The following is a 17,516-nucleotide window of genomic DNA, read 5'->3' on the forward strand; positions in this document are numbered from 1 at the left end:
AGGTTCATAGTTGCTATGGTGATCATGAACTTTTGAGCTGTCCCAGACTCAATACCACCTGGAAGGAGGTGGAAGACACCAAGGCTTCTATGCCTTGAGACTCAATTGCCAACCTGGCGATGGAATCTAGAAGCTCAGGCAAGGATATCTGCCCCTGAAAGCCATCATGTCTTTATGGATGACAACTGTTACCCCATCACTCCTGCTCTGGATTCATGGAAGGCATATTTCTGTGGAGGGGACTTCTCCCTCTGTACCTACTCAAGTCTTCATTATACACGCCAGGTCAGCTGCTCACCCACAATTAGGTCATGGATGAGGATGGTCTTATTACCTGGCATTCAAAATCAGCAGCCAGAGTCCATACATATAATTGCACCCTATGGAGGACAGAATGTATGGGTGTAAACACATACAAGAAAAGAATGCCTTTCTGCTTGGCTTCTGCTCTTGACTCTTGGTGAATTCATGGATCTGTCCATATAGTCTTCTTGGCAGCAATGTGGAAGGGGCTTGCCATTGCCTTCTTCTGTGAAGTGCCTTGTCTTCCTAGTGGGCAGGTCTGAAACTGCTTAGCTTCTGAGCTCACCCAGGTGGCAGAAATGGACTTTCAAAATTCTTTACTATAGTCCTTGGTATAGGAATTGGTGGATGATTTCTCTGAATTGTTCAAGGGGAAGGAGAATTTTTCAAACTATTTCTTAAAGTGTAGGATTCTCCTTTAGAGATGACATTAACACTGCTGAAAATGCCCATTGGGAAATATATTTAAAGTGGGGCTGGATGTATAATGTTACCAAGTTGAGAATCAGAATATCTGCTTCCTGTTCCTTCCTACAGTATAATGAACATCATGGCTCTAGTCCATGGGTTGAAATGCATGGGATTGGGAGCAGTTACTTAAGAAAGCTAAAGATTATAAAGTATGAAAAAATAAGGGAATGGGTTTTTTATGAAGTCATCAGTGCCATTTAGCACTATACCTTTATTACACTAAGTGTTATAAAAGAGGACAATGGTAACAGTTACTTTATGAAAACAAGTTTAAAAACCATCCTTAGATAATGCTTTTGGCTAAATAATGTAATGTAGAGATCAGACAGATGTAGCCTATAACCAGAACATTCTATATGAGATTTTTCCATCTGAAGCTGCCATCTGACCCACCCATAAACCAAATGTGGATTTAAAACATGATATGACACAATTAGACATTCGCCTCCTAATTATTTTCACATTTTTTGATATTCAATGGAGTTAATTGCTATAAGCTTCAAGCTCAAAATATATATGGTTGTTTTTAATAGATGTGTACGAGATGAAGAAAATGAAATACCTGAATGTTTTGAATTAGATCCCTATGAATGAACAGATTAATTCTGAGGAAATGGTGAAGCAAAGCCTCTGTAAAGCATTTCTAGATATGCAAAGATAAAGGATGGTTCTTCCACACAAAATAATCAGATACAAAAAAATAGCTATTTAGAAGCAGCATACCTATGAGTACTTTAATCAAACATTTAGGTTACCTGCCAAAAGAACCATGATCTCTTCAAAATGCAATGTGGATTAAAGTGTTATCTACCATGAACAGAAAACTAACCTTGGAGTGGAAGTTTGAGATGTGTTCATCATAATTTTCATGCCTTTGGATAGAAAAACCAGCCTTTTCAGCTAGACTGCAAAACTGGTTTAGAGTATCTCCTCTAAGTGGAGCAAATATCAGAGCTTTCCCCTGGAACATTAAGAACATTAAGAACATTTATACATTTTTATTTTAATTGTAACATAAAATTGATTAAAATATTAACAAATGGTTAAGGTGGACAATGGTTTGAAAAATAGGAATAGGAAGATCTTGAAAAAAGATGCTATAAACAAAAAAACAGACATCCTCCAAACATGAATACTTGTACTTGACTGTTATCAAAATTTATTTTATGTTTTCCACACTATTTGTATTTATTTATTTCTCATATTTCTGCACCACCCATCTCACAAATGACTCTGGGCAGTTTACAAATTTTTGTCTAATTATTCTATTAAATCAAGGTGCTAAAAAAATTGCTGTAAGTTGTAAAGAAAATTGATCCATAGCCATATTTAACTTCTCTTAGAATTAGGGTAAGTATACAAATGGTGTTGCATGTAAAACTGTGTAAATGGGAGGTGTTTTCACACTGAATTTTCTGCACTTCTACTTCCATTGCAGCTACCAGAAAAGACTCTCCTAGTGATTGTAGGATTTCCAAAAATGTCTTGGATGAGGAACAGAGAAGCAGTAGTAGAGGAAGGGGTAAGTGGAAAAAATAAGCAGAAACAACTGGCATAATGTGAGTTTTGCTTGCTCATCTGATATTCTCCAATGAATGTCTGCTATAACTGTCCCACATGCCACATCTCAGGCCTTTGCTGTGGGCCCCAAATATCCCTGAAAGTTTTGTCAGAACTGGAATGGAGTGGAGAATGCAGAAAAACTCACAGTGAGAACAGCCTTCTCTTGGCATAAATTTGGAATTTAATCCAATAAATTTAACCACTCTATAATATCTATTTTTCTACTGTTTCAAGATAGAGTTTCATAATGAAACAATATTGGTAATGGGTTCAACTTGTATTTCGCAGTGCTCTTCAGTTGGTGCATTTTGGTAGGAAGTGTTCCACAATAGAGAACCTGCAGATTCATGCTGCAGTAAGAAAAACAGCTTCATCACTGAAGTCAAAAGCTACTAGAAATTACTAGTCGACAGAAGGTTACAAATGGTTTTAACTGGGACCATACAGAGCACAGGTGGAAATGCTGTTCCTCACTTAAATGGCAAAATCTCAGCTATTTAAAATTACAACATCTCTAAATAAGTAAATCTTGCTAGGTTAGTACTGTATAAAAGCCACCAAAGATTGTTGGCTGCATTCTAAAACATACTTTCAGATAATGTAAAGCAATATTGAATTCTGACTTGGGAAGTGCCTTGAATTAGTTAAGTATGCCCTGTGCCATTCATCCAGATCTTTTGCAGAGCCCATTTGTTTTTGTGACAGATAAAATCAACCTGAAAGGATTTACCTGAAAGTAGGTAGTTTGAAAAGCACTGCCCTCTAACAAGGCTCAGTTCAATATAAACATAGTCTTCCAGGTAATCAAAGTTTGACCATTCTGCTTGCATTGGATTTACAGGTTTAATGTGATTAATCATTCTGGTACGGCTGTATAAATTGCATAGTTCTTGAATTCTGATCATTACTGCTGCTATTACAAAACCATTTGGTTCTTATTTACTACTAAAATCCTAGGAGAATCCTATAAAATTGGACCTTTAGGGACATATTAAAAGAGATGGCAGCATTCCCACCTTCCTGGATATTGCTCTACAAATGGAGGCTCTGATATAAATGCTGTCAGCAGACTGTCCCTGAAGGAAGGGCATAACAAACACTAAACTGTTCATTTAGGGAAAGTGGCATCAAAATAAATCATATAAAAATGAACAGAAGGTTACAGTGACGAAATGAAGCTCATTTAGGAAAAACACAAATATTAATTCTTTAGGAGTGAATACAGAGGAAGATATATGTATATAAAGACTAATGCTGGAAAATGAAATATGTTATAAATGACGTAGAGAAAACTGCAAGATATGAATTAAACATGAAATTACAATGTAATATAGCTAATAGGTTTTGGCTCATTCTCAGATATAGGAAAAAACAAGTTGAGGAGCATAGAGGCAAACATTTCACTGAAGCTCAGAACTAAATGTTAATAAAATCACAATTTTTATGCTCCTCTATGGTCTGAATAAGCTTTTGTCAAACAATAGGAAGAATGGTTCGGCTAGCCTTGCATGCCACAGAATAATTCTCAGTGCACAGACTATAGGACCTGGATTTCCTGTAAGGATGGATGGTAGTAGAAAGGTCTAGGGCCTACTGCTCAGGAGACCATGAATTTTCCCGTTCAAGGGATTTGTTCTCAGTGACATGTTAAATGTAAAATTTTGCAATATAGGTATGTCAAAATTATTCTATCAGCTCTACATGCATTCTCCAAGACTTGCACTATGATGAGTTGTTAGAAAACAAACATATGAATGTCTCCACTCAGAAATAATTCTTTCTAAGTTCAATGGGAGTTATTCCCAGGTAAATATGTATAAGACTGAATTTAAGTCTATAGTATACAGGTAGTCCTCACTTACTGACCACAATGAGGATCAGCAACCCCATCGCTAAGTGGCATGGTCATTAAGTGAAACATCATGTGACCGTGCCCAACTTACGATGTCAGTTCCGCTGCAGTTGTTAAGCAAATCATCTGCAGTTGTTAAGCGCAATGTCACATGACCACGACTTGCTGACTTCACCATTGATTTTGCTTGTCAGAAGCCAGCTGTGAAGGTTGTAAATGGTGATCACAAGACTGCAGGATGCTGCAACTGTCATAAATGCGTGCCGGTTGTCAAGCACCTGAATCATGATCATGTGATCGCAGGGACACTATGACAGCCATAAGTTTGAGGACTGGTCATAAATCTACATTTTCAGCACTGTTGTAAGTTTGAATGGTCACTGAGAGAGGCAGTCATTAACCAAGGACTACCTGTATATTGTTCCGGTGTTTCAGAGAGCAATTATTGTCTCCAGATAAGGATGTAAGTAAAATTCAATTAGAACAATAGACAAGAAAATGCTTGAAGGCGACAACTCTGAATCCATAAAGTTAATGGATCACTTCAACAAATTACAAGATATGTGCTTTCAGTGTGGTCCTCAGAATTTACTCTTCCTGAAACAAGCAATCCAATAGCATTTAGGCTTTTAACTTTTCCAGGTATACTAGATCCCTGTTCAACCTAGCTGTTGAAGGTCATGAATGAGAAGCTGGGGGAGCTGTTTTTTTACAAAAATACTATTATTATTATTATTGTTGTTGTTGTTGTTGTTGTTGTTTAGCTGTTGAGATATAACAAACAACTACAACAATAATACATTAGGCCTTGTGGTTGAGACTGGCAATGCCTTTCTTCATAAAAAGAAGTTTTTAATTGGTTGTTATTCATTTCACCTCCCAAATATGGCTTAGACAAGGTTAAGTTGTTTTTATTCTGGCAATAGCAAGAACTTCTTTTAAGCATAGACTGAATGTAGTATACTTCATATTCATTTATTTGCTAAGTGTTTCATACATTCAAAATCTGTTTTCAACCATTTTTGGATTAGGTTAAGATTTTAACTTATGCATCTGTACAGATATAAAAATATTAAGTGTTTTGTTTGTTTTGGTCTAAAAGAAAATTTCAACATACCAGAATTATTTTGTTTACAATGAGCAGTAGCATAAAACCCCCCACCCCCACTCACGCACAGTTTATTTAGTTAAAAAAAACAAGAAAGGAAGAAAATACAATGATCAGTTTTAGATTACTTCAAATATTGATTCACTTCCTATAAAATTACTATACAATAAAAATCATTTAGTGTAACTAGAAATAAAAATAGCACTTCGTAACAAATAAATACACAATGACAAAGGTTACCATTGAAGGGATTACACATGACAGAAGCTAACATAAAAATTTTCAATATCAGAATTTTACTTTAATATGAAGACATTGTTATCAAAGGGAAATACTCAAGAAATGCTTTGATAAAAATAATCTCTCAGTATCTTTGAAGCGGTTTCATTTATTTTACTACCCACTGTGTTCCTTATCAGAAGGCCAAGTATAAGAAGTTTTCTAGTTTATGATTAGGAAGGAATCTGATAGATTAGAAGACTCAATTGAAGTTGGACATAATAAGTATTAAAGTATTACATGACGTTAATCCTGCCATTCCATTACTCTCTCAATCATTGTGCACAGACTAATTATTCTGAAGCCCATGTTCAGGAGAAAATAGAAACATACTTACACTGTGATGAAGTAATCTCTTTATTGCATCCACCAGGCTAGCTCTGTACTGGTCCAGAAACAGGCTGACATTGAAAAGGGAACAGTATTCAGATTAAAAAGGGGCTTCAATTCTAATGATTCTAATACAGATAAGTATAAGGCTAATTACATATGTTTACACACTGTTATGAAGAAAAACTGAATCTAAATTCTTCCCAGTTCATGCTTTCTAAACAAATTCTGAAACTTGTAACCATTTCTGTCTAAAGACCAAAGGATTACCAAGAAATGCTTTTCTGTGAAATATTTTCAACATAAGTAGTTAGGTTATACAATCAGGATTAATACAATATACAATGATTAAATCTCATTCTGTTTCTGGAGGAGAAATTAATATTAAAACAGACTCCTCCCTGCATTTTACAGAAAGATTCAGCCCACTTTGCTTATTTCTAAATATATAGATTTATATATACTATACACTCATTTTTAGCTCTCAAACAGGTCTTTTTTATAGTTGAAATATTAAATAAAATTAAAAACCTATATAAAACTAAACAAGATGCCAGAAGACAGAAATAAAAATAAACATGGCAGTGGCAAATTTATTTAGCCAACTACCATAGGGGGCTTGCAGAATAAATAAAAAGAGAACAAGGATACCTTACTGATAGGATAGTTCACATTTGCCCAATATATTTTATATATTTATTTATGTAGTATGTATATTTAAGCATTCTTTTTTGTCTATGGAGCATCACCACGGAAATGGCTCTCATTCTTGTTATTATCAAAACTTTTCTGTAAATCTATTTAACCTTATTGTTTGAAACAAAATTCCACTACATTTTACCCAAGAAGCATAACAAAAACTGGTAGAAAATTCATTTTCTTCCCATTATCAACTTGCTAGAGATACCGATGTGATTCCATGGTAATTCCAGGAAGAGGTGCAAAGAAGTCACCTCTGTGGAAAGCATTACAATGTTGCAATGCTGCAGTGCATGTTGCTATTACTTACATTAATAAGATTCAGTTGGTTTAATTTAATTATATTTAATTATAAATTAAATCCGACTTAGTTTTGTTGTCTCCCCATTTTTTTATCCTCATACCACTTGTAGGAGTGTGGCCTCTGGCATGCCACTCAAAGGTCCAAGGCCCCACAGATCTGGTAAGCCTAAATGGAACATGGAATTTTTCTGCAGAATGTGAATAAAAAAGGAGAGTGACATATCAAAGTAGAGAACTGCTCTTTCAAATGGGAGTAAAACCAACTGATCTTGCATCAACCTGCAGATCCCTAATTAGGACTAAGGCGGTGCCATTTTCACTGGCCCAAGAGACTCACCAGCTGAAATGAAGCTGGGGTTTTATCAAAACCAATTTTCCTCTATGCCCTTTCAGTAAGAAGTGTAGAGAGGATGGCTGAAATGGCTTGGTTTAAGCATATATAGAAGCTTGTTTAGGTGAGAGGCAGGCATTCCAGAAAAATAAATTATAGGGAGGTAATATGATATTCTTTGTTGAAGCCCACAAACTTTATACTTTGGGAATTATTACTGGCATTTATGGAGCACTGATATCTGTCTATATTGAATAAGTTACAATGTCACATCTTTTTATTTTGCATGTAATATGACAGCCAAGTATCACCGTTCATGGTTGGTGCTTCTGATATGAATTTGAGTGTTCATCGTCATTAGCAGTTTTGCATAGCTTCAATAAACAGCAAAGCTGTCATGCACTGAAACACCTTCATTATGGGGAGAAATGCATCCCTTATTTCTAGACCATCAGATCATTATAGAAAATGAAAACTAAAGGGAAAACTTGATTGAAATGAACAATAAATTGTTACTATAAAATTCAACAAGCTCATGCATGTATTCTTGGTGGTATGACCTATCATGCATATTCTGACAATATGCAGTTTGTGCGAACTGCAGGGAGAGCTTTCAGAGGAAATCAGAAATGGAATTCACATGAACCAGTCTTGAAACTAAAACTATCTGTAAATGGATGGACTGATGCCTGAAATAAATGTATACTTGCCATTCATACAGAAAATGGCAGAGATAGAGATACTTTCTTTAGTAAAATCCAGTTGATAATCCCTGTCTCCCCCAAACCCAAGTCATCTGTACTAGTCCCTTGCCATCCCAACAGCTATATACTTTCTAAAGAAGGATATCACTGTTTTCATTATTTTGCTTTCCAGCAGGAACTCCATTAAAAAACCCTATCCTTTACATTAATTAAAGTTCCAATTCCATTCTCCATTCTCAGATACCAACAATTACTATAAACTACTGTTTATATGGCATAACATATTGAACTAACATTTTTCTTAAAAAAAAACCTGCACCAAATGCCTGAACATTTGGCTATACAGGCTAAGTTCATAACCGTGTCACTGTAGCCACTTTTTAAAATTCTGTGTGCCATAGTTTTGATGCAGAAAAATGCCACTGTGACAATCCTGCTGTGCCCATAGATCCGTCAAGTTTCAATAACCCATAGGAAGTACAAAATACCCCTGCCTTAATAACTCAAAGAAAAAAAAAGATGGGGCACCTAAGTACTGCCGGTCAAGGTTTTCCCAATTCCTGGGTGTTTAATAGTATTTCAGCTGCAGTGGCATAGGTCAGTTGCTCTGGCAGCTACAGGTAAGTCAAGCCATGATTGAAGAAGTCAGGACAAATTCACAGGATAGGTTTAGATTTGGTATGGGATTGTTATGGCTACAATGTGATAAATGAATAATATAAAGCTGTTATTGTGGATCATTTACTTCCAGCTACCATTCCTTATCTAATGGTTGGAGAACCATTTGCCACTCTGGTTTTTAGTGTGCCTTAAACCGAACACCCAAACTTGCCCTGAAAGTTAGTACTGTATTCCTTTTACTTTATTCTATATTGTAAGTATGCAATACCATTAATGTTTTTCTCTAATATTTATTATTTTTTTATTCTAGTCTGAATATTCTTTATTCAGTTACTCCCCAAATTTCCAGTGGTTAGCTAGCTGCAAGTTATTTAGTCTTGTTTGTTATTTAGTTTGTATGTGGCCTGGCCTGATTTAGGTAAATAGATAATTATTGTAATTGCTAAATATTGTAAACCTTCTTTAATGTCCTTTCTGTCTCTGTGCACCAACTATTTCAGTATCAGAATGCAAGCATAGATATGATTTAAGAATCTTAGCAGAACACTGGGTTTTATAGCCATTCATATTTTTACCTGAATCTAAGTCTGACTTCAGAATGTACTTATGAATGGAGCTTGCTTTTTTTCTTCTTTTAATAAATGGGATCAAGTAGTACCAATGGCTAGCTAATCAGAGCATTGTACTATGCCAATTTTCTTGGAAACAGCACAATAGGAATCTGTCATTTCCCTTAATATTTAAACCAAGGTTTCTGCTTTATTATAATTCCAGAGCTTAACAGCTGACAATGATCTGGATAATGTTGTTAAATGGATATTACAAAATTATTATACCCATTTTTTGTTTTCATTTCTACAGTTATGAAACCTGTTAAGTATTAGCATATATATTCACAGTTATACATTATTACCCAATGTGATTATTTTGAATGGAATTCCATATTGAAAAAAATGAAAATATATTTTAATGTGATCCTAGCAGTCCAGATTATATATTGCACTATAAACTCTGCAATTTCTTTTAGAAAAATAAAATGTGATATTTGGCTCATCAAACAAATATGTGGGTATGCTAAATTTTCATCATGTAACCAGTTTCTAAATATTAAAAGCATCTGTTATGCTGTTCTTTTGGTAGACATTAATTGAAACATGTTTTGTATTAATATTGGTAAATCCACAGAACTAGGTGCATTTCATATCTATGCGTGAATGGATATCTATTAAGCTATATCTATTAACCACTATTCTTTGTTTTCTAGTGAGGCAACAATTCCTCTTGGAGTTCCAGAAATTTAATCATCAGACAGTAGAACAATAGAGAATAATAATATTGAGTTTTTAGAAAGTTGAGTTAAATCTTGTTCTTCCTGATATTCTCTACCAAGCAAATAGGATGACATGGGTTAAGTATTAGGAATAAATGAGATACAATAGTCAGGTTGTTTTGATATTTGTGTGAAGAACAAATTTAACTCTAAATCTCTTGGCAAACCTTGCTTCACCCACATAATCTGGAGTACATCCCTATGCAAGCCTTGTCTAAGCCTCTGAGAAGACTGCTGCCCTCCTGCTCGTGTCCGCCAGAATCTGATCTGACTTTCATACTTAATCTGATCTAATCCTGTCCAGCATTAACTTCATCTGTGCAATGAAACCCAGAGTATCCATTCTAATATTTGGTGAGGAAGGCATTTACTAAATTACTTGCTGAAATCATATGGTGTTGTTTAGCTCCTTATTTTAATCAGATGATGCATCTCTGAGGCACATTATCAGCGATTAGTTAGAAACCCATGTCTGTCCTTTTTGGGAACAAAGAAGTTTTTCTGCAAGGCTACGCATTGGGAAAAGAAAGCCTGTTTCATTCATTGGTTAGTCATAAAAGGAGAAAATAAAGGACAAAGAAAAGCATTATACAGAACTGGAAATATTTTATTAAGAGAAGCATTTTCAAATTCACTTCTATAGCTCATGAATTTAGTTCACCATTTTAAAGGACACAATGGTTAGTTTCTTCCTTAAACTGTTTAGATTCCACAGTCACTTGGACTATTTTTATAAAAAACGCCTACATTAAAAACGTTGTGTATTTATTCTTCTTATCTTGCATGCCATTTGCTTCACTGAAGTCAATAGCCAAAATCTCATGGACTGTCTCAGACAAGCATCAAAGAAGCTAAACAAAACTGAGTTATGTATTTATGTGAAATAATATTTATGTTGAAATGTATTTACAAAGCACACTTCAACTGAAATCATTGTGGAATTTATACAATTAGGTAAGTCACCAGAAATAAACATTATTTTATATCAGCAGCCAAATTTACTTAGATACATAACCAAACATTCTGTAACTTGTCAATCAACCAAAGGTAAATATGTTTTTCTCTGATTTCTCTTTATTACAATTAATTTACAATTAATTTTTACATATGAGTATGATTCAGGAGATGCCTGTTGTTATTTTCTTTGGCAGCTTTAAAAAATTGAGAGAAAATTCCCAAAGATTTAATAGGGAGCACAGAATATATATCCTCTTATATCAATAGTCAGATCTTTCCTAAGAAGTAAGCTAATTGAGCTGTTTGTGTTGATAAACTCCCTTTTCTCCAGACTGTTCCTCACTGAGCCATAATTATTTGCAATTTGCCTAAGTCGTCCATTTACTGATACGTCAAGCATGAAACAGAGGCAATTCCAGAAAATGGAAATGCTTCTCAAAATCAATCTTTGGGAAATAATGTGGTAGAAGTTACTGTGTGATAGAAGACTACCTTAGAACTGTCACATGGAGATGAATATTAATTTGTTGAGGTTAAGGTGGCTTTGTGCTTCATTTGTTGACTTTGCTTAGCCATCAGCAAGCAGTATAGTACAATTACTCCAGCAAGGCTATTTTTTTTCTCACATGAATTTTATGATTTTTATGTACTTACCAGTCAGCACACATAACAATGTCAAAATGTCCTTCCAGTTGAGATACATCTGTCTCATTATCCCATCGTAAAATGCTAGAAAGAAAGAAAAGATTTTTAAAATTAGACTTACATGTCTTTATCTTTTTCATTTCTAAAAAAGGTGCATTTGGTATGTTTGGCATAGAGTCAGAAGAACTGATTTATTAAAAGTACATAAGGTGATTATAAAGAGCAGATACACATGTGTAAGTTAGTGACATCTCCTATAAAATATAGCTTTATATGGACAGCTGGTTAAAAAGATTCCTGTAAGTAAACCAATATATACAAGAAGCCTAGAGTTTTGCCCTTTACTATTAAATTGGTATATAGTAAATTGCAGTATTGCTTATTGAATTGCAATATACGTTTACAAACCAAAAGACAGCTTTCTTGTCTCTCTGCTGCCTCTGATAAGTGTTCGCACTGACTTTCTCATTGATGAAGCAACTGTTTCCTCTAGCTTTATAGGAAGGACAGAGAATGCCCAAGCATAAACATCCTTGAAAATATGCCAGCACTAGGCCATTAAGATTTGCTCTTGACTAGTTCATGATGTTTATTTCTAACATTTGGAATATTAGAATGTTGAAGTTTTATATTTCATTTCCAAAACAAAATTATGACTAATTGGAACCAATAAAATTTATATGCATATTGTTCAAACTTGCTTTTCTTACAAACTCTGGTATTTTGTTTTTATTTTGTGGTTTGTTATCACAGTAAGAAATATCCATTTCATTTGCAATTACTGGTACAAATAAAGCTAGAAAAAGAGAAGGATATATTCGGTTTGAGCATATTTATTTCAGTTTTCGGACTTTTTATTCTCTACGGACAACCGTATCTGGTTAAGATCATCTGCAGCAGTGGTTTATATGATTCATGTTTATGGTTTATTCATAATATTTTCTTTGTGAGAGATGGTTTTTATTGTTCAGCAATATATCTTATGTACATACAAGATTATTGAATAGAATCATTGGAAAAAAATCAGTGTTGCACATTTATTTGTATAGATAAATGTGTAACATCGTGGGGAAGATTGTGTAGAATATCAGACTAACAAAATAATAATGCAGAACTCACACACTAATTTACCCTCCTGGAATGTATTGTGCCATGCCAAGGGGGAAAAACAGTAGGTTAATTTAATCATTTCACAACCCCGAGTACATATATGCATGAATATACAGACCCATACCTTCACACCCATTTAAACTATAAAGCGGGTACACATTTTCAAAACCTAGGTGGCTTTGCAAACTGGCACTTTCAGGGCTCAGCAGGCATCCACTAGTGGAAAGTGACAAAGGAGAGTTCTCACTCTCAGCTGCTGACTGCCTGCTGGCTACTGCCGGCTTTTTCAACCCTGTTTCCGTGGAAACTTAGGTTACAACAGTGAAAATTAGGTAAAGGTAAGTTGGTGGGGTTGCTAGTTCTCATTTGATCTTGATTTTTTTTTTTAAAAACAACCCTGAAGCTGCAATAGCAGCTAGTGGTTGAGTTGCTAGCTTTAAAGGCCATCACTAGTCTGTCATTCCACTGAAAGGCAGTTTATGAAGACAAATAAGAACCACAGTACCTAATGATGATTTTTTCCCCTAAATCCTCTTTATTTGTGGCTACCTGCCCTAAATATATTGAAGATGACTCAGTAATTGTCCAACTTTACCCATTGCACTTCGAAGGCTTGTGGATTCTTAACCTTGTTCTTGCATTACACATTTCATTGGTTTTTTTTAATTTCAAAAGAGAACCACACTCTAGAATATAAATCTGGAAAATTCTAACGAAATAGCTGAACTTGAGTTATTTGTCTACTCTTTTGGCTATTCCAGTCCATACACACACACATACCCTATATTCATAAAGGCTAACTAACTGGCTCAAAATACATTATATCGCCCCCACCCCAATTTTGAATAAATCACTCTGATTCTTTTTCATTTACATAATTTTTCAACCAGAAGAGAGACATGGTTATTTAGATTACGGATAATGGAATCAACTCTTGGAGGGGGGTGAGAGGAAGTAACATATGCTTATTTCTGCCACCTTCTGATAAATATTACTTTCCCTCTTAGCTATTTTCACTGGGGAAGTATCAAAAACTCTTTTGCACAGGATACATACAGGAGAGATTTCCTGGAGGCAGCTCAGGATAGTTTATTTTTTTCAGGCAGTATAGAAATTCTCTCCGTCAACTCAAGATGCTTAAGACACATTCAAATGTGAGAAACAGCACACTATACTACACTATACTATTAGACAAACTGAGAGCCAGTTTGGTCTAATGGTTAAGGCAACAGGCTAGAAACCAGGAGACTGAGAGTTCTAGTCCTGCTTTAGGCATGAAAGCCGGCTGGGTGACCTGGGCCAGCCACTCTCAGCCCAACTCACCTCACAGGGTTGCTGTTATGGGCAAAATAGGAGGAGGAAGGAGTATTAGTTATGTTCCCTGTCTTGAGTTATTTATAAAAATAATAAAGGTGGGATAGAAAATAAATAAATAAATACTACTTCTATTCTAAAAGTTCTAGCTGCAGATACAAACTTACTTCTTTGAGGATTTCTCAAATACCCTTTTAATAACCCTATGTTAACTTTCCATATGTAAGGGGAGTAAATCATAGCTCTTTAGTACAGGACATGCAAAAGGTTCTCAGGTTCAATTTCAGTTAAGGATAAGGAAATTAAAAGGATAGAGGAAGCAGGTGATCTCTGCTCAAGATAAGAAAATTGCTGCCATCAAAGCAGAAAACAGTGCAACTTAGGAAACTACCTTATGCCAAGCCAGACAACTGAACAGCAGCAGCTCTCCGCGATTTCAGACATACATTTTGGCCAGCTATATAAATTCTTCCATGCTGAGCTAGATGAAGAAGTAACACAAACTCTTATCCAGAAATTTTTGATGGAATCCAATCATAATAGTTTAAATAAACTAAACAAGGACACATTACTATAACTATGACAGGTAGAATGGCAGAAAGGAATGGCCTATTATCTTAAGATCCTATTTTCTCCAGGGGAAAGGTGAATGCTCTCAAAATGAACATTATTCCCACATTAATTTATACTCTGAGAGGAATTCCTGTTCAAATATCTGGAAAAGGAATGGAGGAATGGCTTACCACAGGGTAGTGTATTGGCCCCAACCCTTTTCAATATTTACACCAATGATCAGCCGCTTCCTGCAGGCAGTAACTACATATACGCTGATGATTAATGGTTGTACAGGGAAAAACATTTGAGAAGATAGAACAACGCATAACTGAAGCCCTGGAAGAGCTGGATTGATACTATCGTGATAACCAGTTAAGGCCAAACCCAGCAAAAACTCAGGTATGTGCCTTCCATCTTCACAATAAGCAGGCTGCTAGGAAGCTGCAAATTACATGGAAAGGAGTGTTATTGGAGCATTGCTACAACCCTAAATACTTAGGGGTTACTTTAGACAAGGCTCTAACATATGAACAGCACTGTATCAATACTAAATTGAAGATCAGTGGAAGAAACAACATTCTCAGGAAACTAATGAGCTCTACTTGGGGTGCCAAACCAAGGGTCCTTAAAACAACAGCATTAACCCTTTGCTACTCGGCAGGTGTATACGCCTGCCCAGTTTGGTATTAATCAGCACATGCTGGGAAAGCTGATGTTACTTTGAATGAAACTAGCAGAAGTATTACCAGATGTTTGAAACCTACCTCTCTAGATAAGATCTACCACCTAATCAGCATTGCTCTGCCGGTTGTTTGTAGAGAAGCAGCAGCATATAGAGGGAAGCTTAAATCATGGACCTATGGAAAGCTACAAAGAACCAGCACTGGATGGAACCAGCAGAGGAGCTGGCACCTGGGTCTGGCGAAAGTTGGGAAGTATGGAAATCGCTGAACAGACTGTGCATGGGCATAACAAGATCCAGAGATACTCTGAACAAATGGGGCTATCCGGTGGCCTCTGCCCTTTGTGAATGTGGAGACATGCAGACAACAACACAAAGGATACACCTGTCCTCTATGCCCCAATCAAGGCACATTTGAGGACCTCATGACAGCTTGACAGAACACAATTAATGTTGCCAGTTTCTGGGCAAGATCTGTTTAACTTTTATATATTTTAACTTTTATATCTTATATTTCAAATTTTACAGTATGCCTTATTTTAATTGTGATGTTTCTGACACGAATAAATAATAAAATCTGGAAAATATTTTCAGAAAATAAATTCTCTGCTTAGAAAATTTTTTAAGGGGTTCTACAATTCTGAGAATAACTTTACAGAAAATGCAATTACCAATTAATGAAGGGGGATTCGGTTTTCTGAATCTGGATACTTTAGTATCTCTGGAAACAATTATGTCAGTTAGAAAGCTATGGAATGTATTGTCTAATAAAAAACGATTCAATCCTTTTTCTCATGCTAAATTGACTTTATGGGGAAACCCAACATTAGAAATTGGGGAAAAGATGGTGATATGGAAAAATTGGATGGAAGCGGGAATATTGACTTTGGACCAATTAATAGATGATAAAGATGAATTTTTAACATATGTTGTGTTAAGAGATAAATATCATCTACTGGATATATTCCAGGGGCAATATTTACAGTTACAACATTTGTTAACAGCATTGTTTGGACCAGCAGAATTTTCAGCTTCTGAGACACCTGAGATATTAGAACAACTTGTTAAATCCTTTAAAACTAAAAAAACCTACTATTAGCTTTTATAGATATTTGTTATCAATAAATCAATTTGACATGCAGATGTTAAGAGTGGAATTCAGAATTAGAGGTTTTTATATTGCCTAGACAATGGGAGAGTGTTTTAACTTCTATAGCAAGAGTGTCAATGGACCTTAAATTATGACTTATACAACAAGAGATAATATTTAGTATTGGACTCCATTACGTTTGTATAGAAAAGGACTAAGACAGCATTGTGTTGGAGATGTAATAAGGACAATGCCTCTTTAAAACATATGTTCTTACAATGTCCTATACTTACTACGTTTTGGGAAAAAGTAGTGGATCATATAAATGTGACTGTGCAACAAAAGCTAAAATTTTCAGAGGACAATATTTTCCCGAATTACATACTTAGTACATGGAATTTGACAACTGGACAATCTAAATGGATTTTCCATGCCCTTACTGTGTCTAAAAGACTGATATTGCAACATTGGAAAGATAAATGTATGGCCCCCACATACTCAATGGATTGAAGACCTGGTTACAATTGCCACCTATGAGCGGATTGCCTATAGATGTCGACTTTGTGCAATGAAATATGGGACTCATTTATACAAAATACAGTAGTTTAGGGAAAAGGATGATGGTTATATAATCATATTAGAAATATATATATTTGCATCATATTTGCATTAGATATATATATAATTGTAACTGTTTACTGTTGTAATGACATTATATTTCATATTTTTATTTTTTCTGTTATACTTTTCTTACTTTTTAAACCACCTGTTATGTATTTCTTCTTTTGATAATGTATGTATCTTTGTGTATTGTTTCTTTTTGTTTTTCTGTTATTATTTTAAAAAGCAATAAAAATAAATTAGTAATAATTTAAAAGATCCTATTTTCTCCCAGTAGTATAGTTCAAACCACAATTTATGGTAGTTATCATTTGTACATTTATAAGGCAGTAGAAAGCCTGAGAAGAACGCCTATTCCCTCATCAGCCATGGAAGATATGACCTGTGTTTATCTAGGAGCAAGTCAAAACATCATTCCAGAAGTATTTAATCCAAACAAACTAAGGAAACACATAAGGGACGTGGTGGCGCTGCGGGTTAAACCGCTGAGCTGCTGAGCTTGCTGATCAGAAGGTCAGCGGTTCGAATCCGTGTGACGGGTGAGCTCCCGTTGCTAGTCCCAGCTCCTGCCAACCTAGCAGTTCGAAAACATGCCAATGTGAGTAGATTAATAGGTACCACTTCGGTGGGCAGGTAACGGCGTTCTGT

General features: G+C 35.3%; 1 protein-coding gene across 1 annotated transcript in view; it reads right to left on the reverse strand.

Annotated features, from left to right (window-relative positions):
* Positions 1 to 900: 900 nt before the first annotated feature.
* The window catches only part of CAMKMT (calmodulin-lysine N-methyltransferase), a 276,327-nt gene continuing 259,711 nt past the window's right edge, over positions 901 to 17,516 (reverse strand). The window contains exons 8-11 of the mRNA XM_063318079.1: positions 11,506 to 11,580; positions 5,914 to 5,977; positions 1,604 to 1,735; positions 901 to 909 (exon numbers count right to left, since the gene is read on the reverse strand). Coding sequence (XP_063174149.1) covers positions 901 to 909; positions 1,604 to 1,735; positions 5,914 to 5,977; positions 11,506 to 11,580 — 280 coding nt within the window. The remainder of the gene's footprint in view (positions 910 to 1,603; positions 1,736 to 5,913; positions 5,978 to 11,505; positions 11,581 to 17,516) is intronic.

This window comes from Candoia aspera, chromosome 1, assembly GCF_035149785.1.
Source record: "Candoia aspera isolate rCanAsp1 chromosome 1, rCanAsp1.hap2, whole genome shotgun sequence".
In the NCBI taxonomy this organism is placed as follows: Eukaryota; Metazoa; Chordata; class Lepidosauria; order Squamata; family Boidae; genus Candoia; species Candoia aspera.